The 14,702-nt window shown below is 34.7% G+C and overlaps 3 protein-coding genes across 7 annotated transcripts in view; 1 reads left to right on the plus strand and 2 right to left on the minus strand.

Annotated features, from left to right (window-relative positions):
* The first annotated feature begins 923 nt into the window (after positions 1-923).
* LOC126852656 (chitinase-like protein Idgf4) lies at positions 924-4,500 on the plus strand. 2 transcript variants are annotated; one of them, XM_050597665.1, is made up of 7 exons: positions 924-1,070; positions 1,416-1,545; positions 2,348-2,598; positions 2,860-3,163; positions 3,291-3,453; positions 3,545-3,586; positions 3,761-4,500. In XM_050597665.1, exons 2-7 carry the CDS (start codon positions 1,419-1,421, stop codon positions 4,221-4,223), a joined length of 1,350 nt encoding a protein of 449 aa, XP_050453622.1. In that variant the 5' UTR covers positions 924-1,070; positions 1,416-1,418; the 3' UTR covers positions 4,224-4,500. The 2 variants fall into 2 exon arrangements, with proteins under 2 accessions (XP_050453622.1, XP_050453623.1); XM_050597666.1 differs by lacking the exon at positions 3,545-3,586 and having other exon boundaries at positions 925-1,070.
* Positions 4,501-4,837: 337 nt separating this feature from the next.
* Positions 4,838-8,368, minus strand: LOC126852661 (uncharacterized). The gene has a single exon (XM_050597675.1). The coding sequence runs from the start codon at positions 8,366-8,368 to the stop codon at positions 7,544-7,546; it is 825 nt and encodes a 274-aa protein (XP_050453632.1). The 3' UTR covers positions 4,838-7,543.
* A 54-nt stretch (positions 8,369-8,422) lies between these two features.
* The window catches only part of LOC126852650 (uncharacterized), a 45,480-nt gene continuing 39,200 nt past the window's right edge, over positions 8,423-14,702 (minus strand). For all 4 annotated transcript variants that reach the window (XM_050597647.1, XM_050597649.1, XM_050597648.1 and 1 more), the window contains 4 exons: positions 12,435-12,614; positions 11,337-11,589; positions 8,770-8,953; positions 8,423-8,569 (listed from right to left, as the gene is read on the minus strand). In XM_050597647.1, coding sequence (XP_050453604.1) covers positions 8,423-8,569; positions 8,770-8,953; positions 11,337-11,589; positions 12,435-12,614 — 764 coding nt within the window. The remainder of the gene's footprint in view (positions 8,570-8,769; positions 8,954-11,336; positions 11,590-12,434; positions 12,615-14,702) is intronic.

A 14,702-nucleotide genomic window follows, 5' to 3' on the forward strand; every position in this document is an offset into this window, starting at 1 on the left:
AGATGCGTGCTGATTATTTATCTGCAAGTTTATGAATAGATATATTAACAGAATAATTAGATTAATTGACAGAGATTTTATTTGTTTTAAATTATACGCGAATGCTTAATATTCGGAATATTGGAAAATTCAACGTAAATAACGTGAGTTAAAATCACTAGATCGAAAGCATGAGCAAATAAAAAGAATGCAAAAATCGTAACAAAAAATATAATGATAAATGTCACAATTTTTGAATACGAAGCTTAAAAATGTATATTTATGAAAGAAATTTCGATATCTTATAATTTCCTAACTTTCTTGTAGATTGTAGAATATATATTTCGGCCTGTGTTCATAATTGATCGCTGAACTGGACTTAGCTAGACTCGCTTCAACTTTATCACATAGATCCGCGTTAATATTATTTGCAAATCAGAAAGCATATATAATTGCGTGGGAGTTTTATGCACGATGCGTCTCAGAAACCGGGAAACTATCGTGCATCGTTTATGTATGCGTCAGCGATCCTTCAAAGTCTAGGATAAAGTCAGGGATAAAGCCTCGCTCTAAAAAATCAGTATCTTTTCGGGGACAAAGATTAACAAGATGTCGCAATATATCTTACGTTATGAATTTTATGAAGAAATTCACAATCTCGAAAAATAGATCATATGTATCAGGTATCTTGTTCTCTAAAAAAGAAACGTCAATAAATTCAATTTTCCGATTATCGTTTAATTTAAAAACACGTAATTGTTAATAATATGAATAATATTGATAGCGCAATCGCGTTTGTAATATGATAATATCGATTCATCTCTCATACTTTCTCGCAACCTTCGACCTTGGGTCGCTTAGTGTGCATGAGTTTTGACAGTCATCTGAATTCTCGCGCGACGCACCTCGGCTGCTATAATATACTGTACCGTATATATACATGTATGTATCAACGTACGGTGGTGATGTGACGAACGATCACGGGACTGATGTAATATCAGCCCCACTACTTAAACCGAAGATCGGATCGAGGTTTCAAAGTCCCTGACGAGAAGCAACGACGTACCAGTACGTGCCTTTCGTTACTGAAGGTAAGACACAAAAGAAAAATGTTTGAAATCATTAAGTATTAAATAGATCTTCAATTTTGGAAATATACAATGTAATTTTAAATAGAATCAAAATATTATAAATAACTTATTACTGGACTAACAATTTAAAATAGTAAAAATAATAAAATTTTAGTTAAAAGCCTAAAATAAAAAGAGTTATAATAAAACACAGTAAAGAATTTTGTAATATATTAACCGTCTTTAAACAAAATTATAAAAAGTGAAGTGAACACATTAGCCTATTAATTTGCGTGTCGCACAGTAAAATCAATTTAATATTGATCGTAGTTAAGACGGTTAATTAACTGCGCGTTATAATTCTAGACAATGATGATGAAGACGCTACTCTCAACTGTTTTCGCGGTGCTGTATATCCAGGCGGTGTTCGGTGTAGATCCTCACGAGCACTCCAAGGTGGTCTGCTATTGGAATAGCACTGCCTATGAAAGAGAAGGTAGGTCATTTTTTATTAGTTTTTTGTATCATTCATATTTATTCATGTATATGTATATGTATGTTATACGTAAAATATATTGGAAGAACGTTTATGATCCCGTTGGTTTTAAATCGCTTTTTGGAAAATTGAAAATTTTGCTATCAAGCCTGTCACAAATAAACATGAGAGAAATTTCCTCGTAAAAAAAATCTGTGTTAATAATACGTTATATAAGAATAGTGTGTGAAAGTTATCAAATTAAAATTTCCATATTATACCATTTTAGAAATAGATAACATAAATTATAATTTTTTATATCGATTCCAAAACACATGCTTAAGGCGAGATAAAATTTTCTGCTTGTTGATTTCTTTTTAAATATTATAACGCGAGAAAAATATTATGGATAATTTTTACAAATTTAAATTTGATTAAAAATATATAGTAATTATCCTAAAGGACAATTACATTATATAAAATGCGAAGAGTTATTTTAATTTAAAAAAATCTTTTTCAAATAATCATATTTTGAAAAATCTTTCTTTTTGTTATATAATTTTTCTTCTATGTTCTTAAGATATCTAAAACCGTAACACGTCGATTATACGTAGAAGCTTCGGTTTGTATTTATTAGTTTTTATCACACTTGTGTTATGACGAATGTGTTAAGGTCAAGCAAATGACAATGTTAATCCAACATACAGATTCCATGTCCAACTCATTGAAAGATAATATCTACACGCTTCTGTTTAGTATTTTCATGTGAATTAATTATTATCGGAGATTTGAAATATACGCAAAATTGCTGTTATTTTCACAGGTCCAGCAAAGTTTCAACTTGATGATGTCAGATTAGCCTTGTCTCTCTGCACTCACTTGATCTACGGATACGCACACATTAATTCCGATTTTGAAGTTGTTCCCGGTTCACCGAATCTTGATACTGGTTCGGGCTATTCTTATTACAAACTCACCACGCAGCTGAAACGAGCGTTTCCTGATCTAAAAGTCTATCTGAGTATTGGAGGAAACTCCGATCCTTATGATGAGGAACACAAATACCTCGTATTGGTAAATACAATTTTGTCATTCTACATATCAATTTTCATTTATACGTAGAACATATTCATTCAATATTAATCTCATATTTAATTAAAGCAATTAAAAAGTGAGATAAAATAAAATAATTAAAAATAATAAATTGGTATAATCAAATAAAATTATATATATATATGTATATATATATATATATATATATATATATATATATATATATATATATATATGAGAAAAACAAATATAATAATTAAAAAATTTGCCTGGGATTGATAGACCGAGACTTCGGAAGGCAGATCCAAATTCATCAATTCTGTCAATCGCCTGCTGAATGATTATGACTTTGATGGAATCGATCTGGCGTGGCAGTTTCCACCAGTCAGGCCCAAGAAGCAACGCAGCACTTTAGGTTCTCTTTGGCACGGTTTGAAAAAGAAATTGGGCTACGGAAAATTCAAGGATGAGAAGGAGCAGGAGCATCGCGACGGCTTCACCATTCTGGTCCGTGATCTGAAGACACAACTTAGATCAAGATTCAAGGCTCTGACTGTTACGGTATTGCCGCATGTTAATGCTAGCGGTTAGTATATCTTGCAATACAAATCTGAATAAAATAACATCAAAATTAATAATAGAGTTGGTGGATAAAAAATTATTGTTACTATTGCGGAGCATTTATTACATGATTATATGTTCCTTTTTGACAGTCTACTACGATGCCAGATTATTATCGCCCAACATCGAAGCCGTGCATCTCTTCACTTTCGATCAAAAGACACCGGAACAAAGCCCCAAAGAGGCTGATTTCCCAGCACCAATCTATGGCAGTTACGGACGCGTGGTGGATGATAATATCGATAATGCAGCAAGGTAAATCTATTTCTTTTCTTCATAACACGCATCCCTAAAATATCTTCACAATATATATTTTAACATGTATAATACAAATAATTTAATACAGTTACGGATACGTGGGAGATGACAATATTGATGCTGCGGCAAGGTAAACCTATCTATCTTTTTCCCACATTATCTTTTTGTATCTCATATAATACAATTTAACATATAAAGCGTAATATGTGCTAAGCAAATATACAACCCTTATTTCTTAATTTCATTTAATTTTTTTTAATATTGATCAATTTTTTTCTAACAAAAATAATTTGTAACTCTACAGGTACTGGTTAGAGAACGGCACCCCTGGTAGTAAGATTGTCATCGGTATCCCCACTTACGCTCGCACGTGGAAATTGACAGGCGATAGCCAGATTTCCGGCGTGCCGCCTATCGTAGCTGATGGCCCGGGCGCTCCTGGACCTCACACCAATCAACCGGGACTGCTCTCCTATGCCGAGATGTGCGCCAAGCTGACCGAACACGCGGCAGGACGATTGCGACGTGTCGGCGATCCGTCCAAGAAGTACGGCAGTTATGCTTATAAGTCTTATAACGCCGATACCGGAGAAGAGGGAATCTGGGCTGGTTATGAGGATCCGGACACTGCCGGCAACAAGGCTGCTTTTGTGAAATCCAAAGGGCTCGGCGGTGTAGCAATCGTAGATCTGTCCCTGGACGATTTCCGAGGTGTTTGCACCGGCGACAAGTATCCTATTGTCAGAGGAGCTAAATACAAATTGTAGAATCGAACGAGAATCGATCGGATGACAGCCGAAATAGATGTCAAAATTAAAAAATATTTTGAAGTATTTAATTATTATATTCGACTGAAAGAATTGCGTTTGTCTTAAAAATGTTTTGAATGATAACCGCTGTTTGATAACAGCAGTTATATTTGTATGCATTGTCCGACGAGTGAACTATCGAGATTTTTAATGATCGAGAAAGAAACTTTTTAACGAGAATTGCTGTTCCATATACATTATCTGCGATGATAATAAAAATAGCGATGCTTTCCTATTCAAGAAGTTTATTCAAGTTTATCTTATCCCTAATTATTTTCGAGAGATAAGCACGTATTTTTGAAATATAAAGTAACCATGCAAATAAGACTTCAATCTACGTAGTTATCATTTGTGAAGAGCTGTCACTTATAAAGTCGTTATTTATGAAATTATAAAAGTTTTCTCTTAATTATTACTCTCTGATTTTGAAGATGAGCTTTCGTAAAACGCGAAATGTTTGCTGATTTATTTTAATTAATTTACGATTTCAAGAAAATTCATAAAAGCATATTATTCTGAAAAGAATAAATAAAAGAAAAGGCAAACCACATGTACCAAGGTATTCGTATATATACGATACATATATGTATATATATTTATATAGATAATATATTTTTCGTGCAGTCTATTTTTCCGGCCAAACGATACATTTGCACGGGTGTATAGCAAAGGTTTTTTTGTAAATGGACTAGACTCGTTAACATATCCAACATTGAGGATTACATCACACCGGATACAGTTAATAATTCGCAGCCATTCTCACGCCGGTCGCGAATCAAACTTTCTCTCATATTGGCATGGTGAAGTCAAAATGGAAAAAAAAAAAAAAATACATAGTGTAATTCATTAACATGTGATAAATTAATATTCTGATTGACTAGTCGCATGTTATTCAACACCCATTCTATCAACATTCACTCGATCATTCCGTATGCCTGTTTCTTTCAAAACTCGCAAATAGTCGATGCTCTTACAAAATACTGGGAGTAATAGCTGGAACAGTTTTATGTCCCTACACCAAAGTTAATAATCCGATAGAGATACATTAACGAAAGAAGGAGAATATAAGACTATAAGACTACTCGTGAGAATATAAGATTATAATGTAACATACATAATAAAATTAATCACTTCTCTTTCTCTCTCTCGTCTAGTTCTGTTGGATTAATCTAAATCTAGATCTACGATTATCTTGGTTCGCAAGTTCACGCGTGTTAAGACCGACAAAGTCACACAATGAAAATAATCGCAAACTCGTAGATTAGTTGGCGGAAAGTTAGTGCGTTGTTTTGCAAATTTATATGAATAAAGTCAATCAATATTAGCAACACATCGTACTAATTTTTCTTGCGATCTAACGCTATTAATTGTACAGTTTTAACGCACAGCGAACTCATACGAATCATCTCTTCTTCTTTCTCGTGACGTTTATTCGCCGATAGAGGATCGTTTTATATACTTATATGCGGGTTTATCTACGATACGACGAGGGGGAGATGCCCGAATCGTTAAATGTCGAATCCCACATCTTTATTCGTCATATATTTAATACTGGAACGTTCATTCAAATGCTTAGGTTTTTTATAGGCATTAATTAATCGGCTGTCGCGACACTATATATGGCACTTGGATTACGCGTGTACATCCGTTATAGGTAGGTACTCGCTGCTCTTCTCTGGATAAATGTTGTTAAAGAGACAACTCGAAGAGCTAAGCGAACGAAGGAGATATATTACATTCTCACAAAATTTTTTACTAATTCTTATAAACGTAAAGTATTATATATCTGCATCAGTACATACTATCGTATACACGCTATCAATTTAATTATACGATGATATCAGCTAAAGTTAGTTCATAAATGGATGATTTAATTACGTGCGCGCAATTAGATTACAAAGGATGTTATAATTGATTAAACTAAAAACTAACTGACTTTAAGATGAACGATAAGTTAGCGAAAGAAATTTTTAGAAAACTTATAGAAAATAAATTCTTCATATAATTAGGTCAATAAGAGATAAATTCTATATTTGAAATTTTCTTCAAACTACCGCTTCCGGATATCACAAATGTGATATACATCCTTCATCCATCTGTCCCTCCGATCGCGAATGGACAATTCGCAAAAGCCGTTGTAAATAACTTTCACGTCCGACAAGAATAATATAGAGGAGTGTCGGTTTAATTTCTCGATATAAAAAATAATTCGGAGAAAGGTGCTGTCGCAAAACTTGGAAGGACCTCGCGATTTAGTGTCCGCGATGATCCCAGGCAGTTTAGTGGAATGAAATTGGCTCTTTATACTTTCTCCTTTCTCTAACATATATTTTTTTGGTTCGCTTTTTGCGCGGATGCGAATGATTAATTAGCTCCGCGCGAATATATACGTATAATATATTTGCATAAAGTGCACTCGACTTAAACGAAACGACGTTGCAGTATTCTTCACACCGAAATGCAACACAGTTATATAATGAACAACAGTCATTAAACATTGCTAAAATCATTTTCTTTTTTTTTTTAATGAATCGTGATAATGACCATTTCTTATAAAAGTAAAAATATCCGATCAAAGCAATAAGAGGGATATTGTGTTTCGAAATATTAGAATAGTAGATACATAACTAGGAGAAGATGATCTCTATCTCTAAATTGAGAATAAGACTAGGAAGAACTAAACGGAAACGAAATGATTTCTGTTTCTAAAAAGTGCTCTGTGCGTTATCGAGGTCGATGGTCATCAAAAATGGCGTTTCGAATTCCGTGAAATAAATGTTTACGTAATAATTATGATTTTTCTCGTCAGTAATAATCATTTATAATGATATTAACGATGTGATACGATATTAAAATATATGTATATAATTATTGAAAATGAAGAAATAGAGGAATTCCTAAACTTTATAAACCATTATCAAGAAAAAAATGCTTTATCTGCTTTTATCTCTCTCATATATGCATCGATGCTATTATAAAAATAATTTAATGTGTACAAACTTAAATAATTTGAATATAAAAGACGATTTTAAAGATAAAAGATTAAAATGCACGAGGAATGCCTTCTACCACATTTCCCATTTTCACATTTTATAAAAAAAGAAAGTAAAAGAAAAAACTTACCAAAAATTATTATTACACGGCAGAAGTACAATACGCAAGTAGACTCAAAGCCTCGATTTTCGCAGAAAGCGGGGTTGCAGATACAAGCGTATCAGAGTCCTACGGTGTTTCCTAAGAAGTCTGTTACACGCTTTGTCTCCTTTTTACTCTAATCTCTACATGACGGAACATCGTTTGACGTTGTACCTATTATCTTGGTCCACATTGTTAATGCTGAGTACCTTGAGGAGCCTTTCGGTATCTTTGAAGCCGTGTCTGCCACGCTGCTGCTGTTTCATTAGCAGCATCGTCGCGGTCGCCGTCGTCGTCTTTTTCTTTTTCTTCTTTTTCTTTTTCCGTTTAGTCTGCGGCAACGTCAGCTCCAACATCTGCTCGAGTCGCAGGCGAATAGGCCAACCGGCGCTTCCATCCTCGACATTTCCGCTCCGATGGTAGGCATAACTTGTCGATGCGTTAGGCTCCTGACGCTCACAACGTTCCTGCCACCACCAAGGATTCTTACACGATCTCGTTTGCTGGTCTCGCTGTGAGTCGTGACAAGGATCTTCCTCAGCCATCGGTCGTCTGAGTTGCACAAAGGAATCATGGACGCGAACTGGTCGTGCCAACGACGATCTCTTCTTGACCGGCGTTAAATGAGTGGATTGATGTTTCGTTAGAGACTTGGCTCTGGCGAGATTATCTCTTGTGTTTCGTATCTTTCTTATTTCATCGGGCGGAGACGTTGGTACATCGGGATACAACGCCAGATTCGAAACGGGCAGACGATGATTGCTGCGAATCCGGGCGATGGCGACAGTGCCATTGTCATTATTATTATTGTAGCTGATGCCGCTGTTATTGGGAGGATTATTTTTGTCGATCACGTGACGACACTGTTCTGTGCACTGCAGACAATCGTAATATTTTTCGGCGACGTGACGGCGCGACGCCGAGAAACGATCTCGCAGATCAGCGCATCGACGACGTTCCTTGCTCATCGCAATTGCGCTACCACCATTACGCGTGCCATGATGAAGATGGTAAGGCTGCTGTCACACCTCTTGCAAGTACTTGAGGGGACAGAGGATCTCCTTGTAAAGCACATCACCCTCTTTGCCCGTGTGATCGGCGGAACGCACGTCCGCTGCGCATCTCACCATTGCCACTCCGTCCACCTCTTCTCCCACTTGGATCACAATCTATACGATGTGATAGAATAGAAGAGAATTAAACTTTCGTGAAATATATTTTTTAGAGATTTAGAAGTAAAAAAAACTTACTAGAAAGATATGAATATAAATGCTCTTATAATAAAAATTAGAATAGAAGGTTTAAAAATTAAAAATAAATAAAAATAAATTTTAACGTATGCGGAATTTAATTAAAATTACAAATATACCTGATCTCGTAGAAGAGTAGTTTGGTCAGCCAGTTGCAGGTTACGTGTGACTTGAAGAGTTTTTTGACCGGATTCAACACGCATAACATACGCACTTGGGAAATAACCGGTACGGCCACCAAGACATTTTCCTTTCCACCAGTCTTTTTCTGATTTATCAATCACGGTAATCTTGTCACCGGCCCTATGATTACGAGAATAACTGTTCTTAAATCAATTTATATGTATATATATATATATACACGCAACAAATATATTACCAAGTGTTCTCAATCATACTTATATATATTCATAGAGAATTTATACAATAGCATCTCGAAACAATTGCCCGTCATTTACAATAATCTGACACTCTCAATACTTGTTCGCACATAAAATATTCTTTCCGTCAATAAATGATACGAGAATCGTGAAACGATCGCGATCCACATAGACACAAGTACGCGATGCAATGCCGAATATTCTCTCCCCACCCTCCACGCGTCCTCGCTCGAGGCTCGAGTTTTTTTCCAGGAAAGCGATAAGAATATTCTTCGTAATACGCGTATCGTCACAATTCTACAACGATTATTTTGAGATTTCCTACCTTATTCTCGCAAAAGGTGCGATTGGACGCGTTCTTCCGATTTCGCGACCGATGCATTTTATCTCTCGTCAGGCCGATGAATTTCTTCGAAACTTTGTTCGTTCGTAAGGTCACGTACACTTTCCGTAAATGTAATCGTAACGTAAGGATTCGGCCAATCGCGTTGCTTGATTCGGCTGTTCATAGGAACGCGATTGGTCGAATTCTTACGTTACGGTTACGGAAAGTGTGTATGAGCGGCTTTAATCCGTGTATTTCGTACGCGATGAAAATAGCGATATTTTTTTTTTTGAAGTTGGCCGCGCATCTCTTAATTTCGTGATGTGATGTGGTTCGGCTTCGTTACATTTCAAACATTCTTACTCTGCCAAAAATATCCGAAAGCGAGAATTTTCGGCAACACGTGTATTACGAAGAATATTCTTATCGCTTTCCTGGAAAAAAGTCGGGCTCGAGCGAGAAGGTGCGGAGGGTGGGGAGAGGACATTCGGGAATTGCGCCGCGTACTTGTGCCTTACTGGGATGTGGATCGCGATCGTTTCGCGATTCTCTCGCGTCCTTAACTCGGCGAGAAAAATATTTCGCGTGTCGGGAGTGTCGAATTAAATAACGGGCGATTGTTTCGAGATGCTAATTAGAAATACTCTAAGAAGTATGGCGATTGTTCTTAATATTTAAATTCAAAAATCCGCATATTTTGATCCGCTACGAAAATAGCGATATTTTGAAGTTGGTCGCGCATCACTATTCTAATGACGTGATTCCGTTACATTTCAAACATTCTTACTCTGTCAAAAATATTCGAAAGTATTCGCGATAATAACGAAATCTCAAAAATCTGTTGTGTTGCGGCGAAAGGCGTATTACAAATATTTACAAATACAAATACGTGAAACGCGTATTACAACTATTTTTATTACTTCCGCGAAAAAAACCTTGAGCCTCACGGGCTCGAGCGAGAGAAGGACGCGCTCGCATAAAGAGTGGGGAGAGGGGAGAGGACATTCGGCAGTTTCGTCGCGTATTTGTGTCTATTCGGATGTGGATCGCGATCGTTTCACGATTCTCGTGTCGTTTAATCGCGGAAAAGAATATTTTGCGTACGACGCAAGTGTCGAATTAAATGACCGGCGATTGTCTCGGAGTGGTAATTAATCTGAAAATGCGTGATCGAGCACATTTTCTCGATATCGCGATCTATGCGTCGCGTCGACGAGATCTTAGCCTAAATTTATTCACTAATTCGCATATTCCACGTTGCTTGCTACTTCGAACGGTATATTTTTCGAGAGCACCGATGATTTAACGTCGTGTATTTTGTAATATTTGTCGGTCTGGCGAACTAAATTGCCTTGAATGAAAAAGTGAGTGAATGTATCGTGATCGGGAGTGCCGCATGAAGAATGTAACGGGCGATCGTTAAAAATAATAAATAATGGTGTGGTGATTATCATATTTATCTGTATGAACACTTGAAGCAAGAAAGGAGCAAGGAGCAAAAAAAGCGGAAAGAAGCAATGAAGCAGAAAACACACAAGTAAGATGTATCATATTGCGGAGTAACATCAACTAATATGTAAGTCCATTTATTCACGATATTTGTTATCTCGTCATTGTTTTTTTTATAAAGAGTTGTAATTTTTTTTACAATAACTTAAAATATTTATGGGCGATAAAAATTACAATTATTAAATTAAAATTCAATAGAATTATTATTAAAATTATATATTTATTTAATATCTTAAATTTTTTTAAATATTTAAATTAAACTATTCTTTTTTTTTCAATTCTCGTTAAAATTAATTCAAATAAAATTGTAACAAATAAAATAATGAATAATTTGAAAAAAGATGGACATTTTTAATTTTTTTTTTCTTTTTTTTTAAAAAAACGTTTATAATTTATTATCATGATGATTAATTTATACAAGCGAAAATTGGGAAAGTTCGAAGTTTCTGTGCTGCACAAGGTGATTACTTACTTAAGATCCAGCTCATCCGGATGTCGTGCCTCAAAGTTGTATAGCACGACGTAGAGATTGTTCGGTGGTAGTACACGCTTACCACTGGGTGGATTCAGGTGGTTTTGATTGTTGGTGTGTGGGGACGGGCACGGTGACGTACTCGCCGAAGAGTATGATTTTTCGTTCTCATCCGGCAACTCCATACTCGACATCCGGATGGTGCTGCGCACGTGCTTGTGCACACCGTGTGTCTGGCCCGGGCTGCAGGGCGCTGTCAAAAATATATAATATTTTATATATATATATATATATATATATATATATATATGTATGTATATCTAATAATAATACACGAAATTCATGCGTATAGTCGAAAGATTTCATTCATAGATTGCTACATGTGAAATAGTCATTATCTTTGGACGATTTCAGGGGGATAGTTTTCAAATTATATTTATATTTTAATTTTTGAAATTTGATTTTCAAGACGGCAAATGCAAAATTATTATAAAATTAAGACAATGTTTTATAATTTATAAATAAGCAAATGCAATTCGCATAATATAAATCTGACATATAAAAACAATCAGATTTTAATATCGAAATGATAAATGTGAAGTATGTGAAATCCGAGATGCTATTCGAAACGCAACTTTATTTTCCCCTGAAAAATATGAAAAGACATTTATCTGCTCATTTTCTTAAAAGATTTAGATCGATATTCATTTAATTAATATCGATCTGATTGTTTTTATATGTCAGATTTATATTATGCGAATTGCATTTGTTTATTTATAAATTATAAAACATTGTCTTAATTTTATAATAATTTTGCATTTGCCGTCTTGAAAATCAAATTTCAAAAATTAAAATATAAATATAATTTTGCAAGAACGTACATACGTCTCGGAATAATCGAATATCAAATCACACTTATTTTTTATTTTACAAATAGGCCCTGAAAGAAAACTTTAGCTAAAGTTAACGAGTGTATAACTAAATGTTCTCGTACACTCGTACAGTCTTACAATTAGAGAGCTATGCAAATTGTCATTCTATATGCACTGACCTAATGCTACGTTAATTTATTACGCGTGAGATGTGCGATTTACTCACACAGCCTGTTGATACTGCCGCTGTCAGAATGTCGGGGTGGGGTGGTCTCTCTCGCACTAGTAGTGTGATAGTAATCTCGTGGGCGATGCCGAACGTGCGCAGTCCCTTCCGGTGAGTCCAAACTCAGGCTCTTCATCCTCAAATTCAGCCTCTCGCGTCTACGTTGCGGACTATGCGGTGCTTGTTTTTTTCGTAATAATCGGTTAGAAATTTGTTAGCCTTAATGAAAGAATTGCATTTCGACGCTGACATCGAATAATTGCAAAATTTATTATTTCATAAAATATGATAAAAATACGATGATATAAAAACGCTTTGAAAAAAATGTAAAAGTATAAAATATTTTGGCATGCTTTTTGCAATAATAAAGGATTGTAAGTTTTTTTTACAAAATTAATGAAATTAAATGAAAATTTATTTTAACAAAATATCGAGATGTCAATGACACAGTTTCAAATGAGAGCAAATAAAAATTAATGAGTCTCATGAATTAATAATGATGTAAATCTTCATTTAATCTTGATTCCTTTTTTTTATAGACACTCTTTTTAAATATAAATTTCCAGATGAGATACACTTAATTTGTATCAAGAGTTGGAAGAATAAAAACAAAATAAAGCGATGATTATGGTTAATTAAGCTTTTGCAATTAGTCAAGCGATAGATAATTCCACTTGCTTAAATAAAATTTCACAAATTGTGACATATCAGTCATGTAAAAAGAGATATGTAATCGGCGTCAGCGTCGAGTATATTGAAGTATCGGCTACACAAATAAGCGGAACAATCGATTATTTAACAAATACACGAATTATTCAAAGTAATTTATTATGCACTGACAATGAGATAAAAAGCGCACAAACTGCATAATTACAACGGGACACGACTCGCGTAAAAATATGAAAAGTTCTGTAATATTGCGGAAAGAAACTTTTTTATTTACAATATTTACATGTTTTCGTCGGAAAAAGCTCATAGACATAACATTTTCAATGTATGTGTGTAAGAAGACGATAACTGAGGGATAATATAAGCCACTTGATCCGCATTACTTTAAACCATATCAGATATTTTTAATCTTCTGTATATCAGATATTTTCAATCTTCTTCTTCTAATCAGGTGTTTCGACAGTGCAAATTATATTGTACGATAACAAACTATAATAAATAAAATTTTGATACGGGGATGCGAAAAAAATTCTAATTTGATAGCCTCTCTGCATCGATAAAAATGAACATTTTTCACGAGGCCTTCTAGCCTAAAGGCTACTGTCGATGCAAAGGTGCTTTTTCAACTTTTATTGTTAAATAGAAATGATTATCTTTATCGCTCTACTGCTCGTAAAAGTGTGTCGCTCGAATTTTACAGCATGTTTTATATGAAGAAACTATAGTCTGTTCATTCTAAGATTATTTTCGAATTGCATTGCACGCTTCGCAAACAGAAAAAAAAAAAAAAAAAGGAAAACACGGTGAACGACCAACAGTCGCGTACTGGAAGCTAAAATGAATGGAACAAATCCTGTTCTCGTTGCGACAATAAAGAGGAGAACCGATAAAATAGCATCGTTTGCTATCACAACGGCGTACAATCGATAGTGACCGTGTTATATCGATTTAAATCGATGACAAAGCGTAAATTGTGTTTCGCTGGTTGTATTTACATACTACGTGCAACGAACCACAAGGTGCGATCGTTTTTTCCTCGCTTGAGCGATAAACCTGCTTCCACGATTTGATATTAAAGTCATATTAAGGGGGCGCGTCTCTGGACGCGTCAAAAATATTTAATTAAAAATGAAATTCTGTTTTTTTTTTAATTCATTTTTCAAGTTATATATACACTTAAAATTTATAGATTATTTACGTCGGAGAAAAAAAAAGAAAATAAAATTTCTCAATTATATTGATGTGTTCTTCTGAAATAATAATTAATAATTAATAAAATAAAATAATTGATAATAAAATGTTAATATTGAAATAAACAAAAATTTGATAAACCTTCTAGATGTCTCGTTAGATAAACATATTTTGTCTTCGATACGCGCCATATTAAAATTTTTATTCGAATTATATTTTACGATATCGTATGAAATATCGGAAACGACGGAACTTCTTGAAACGATATTAGTTTCTCGATGAGTAAACAATCCTAACTACAATAGATCGTTGCAAAGGTCGGCAACGTGGAAAATGCGAAGGATAATGATAAGTAAATAGATGAACACGTTCTGTGACATTACATGCGAATCGATTCGAGAATCGAAA

The sequence above is a fragment of the Cataglyphis hispanica genome, chromosome 11, assembly GCF_021464435.1.
Source record: "Cataglyphis hispanica isolate Lineage 1 chromosome 11, ULB_Chis1_1.0, whole genome shotgun sequence".
NCBI lineage: Eukaryota > Metazoa > Arthropoda > Insecta > Hymenoptera > Formicidae > Cataglyphis > Cataglyphis hispanica.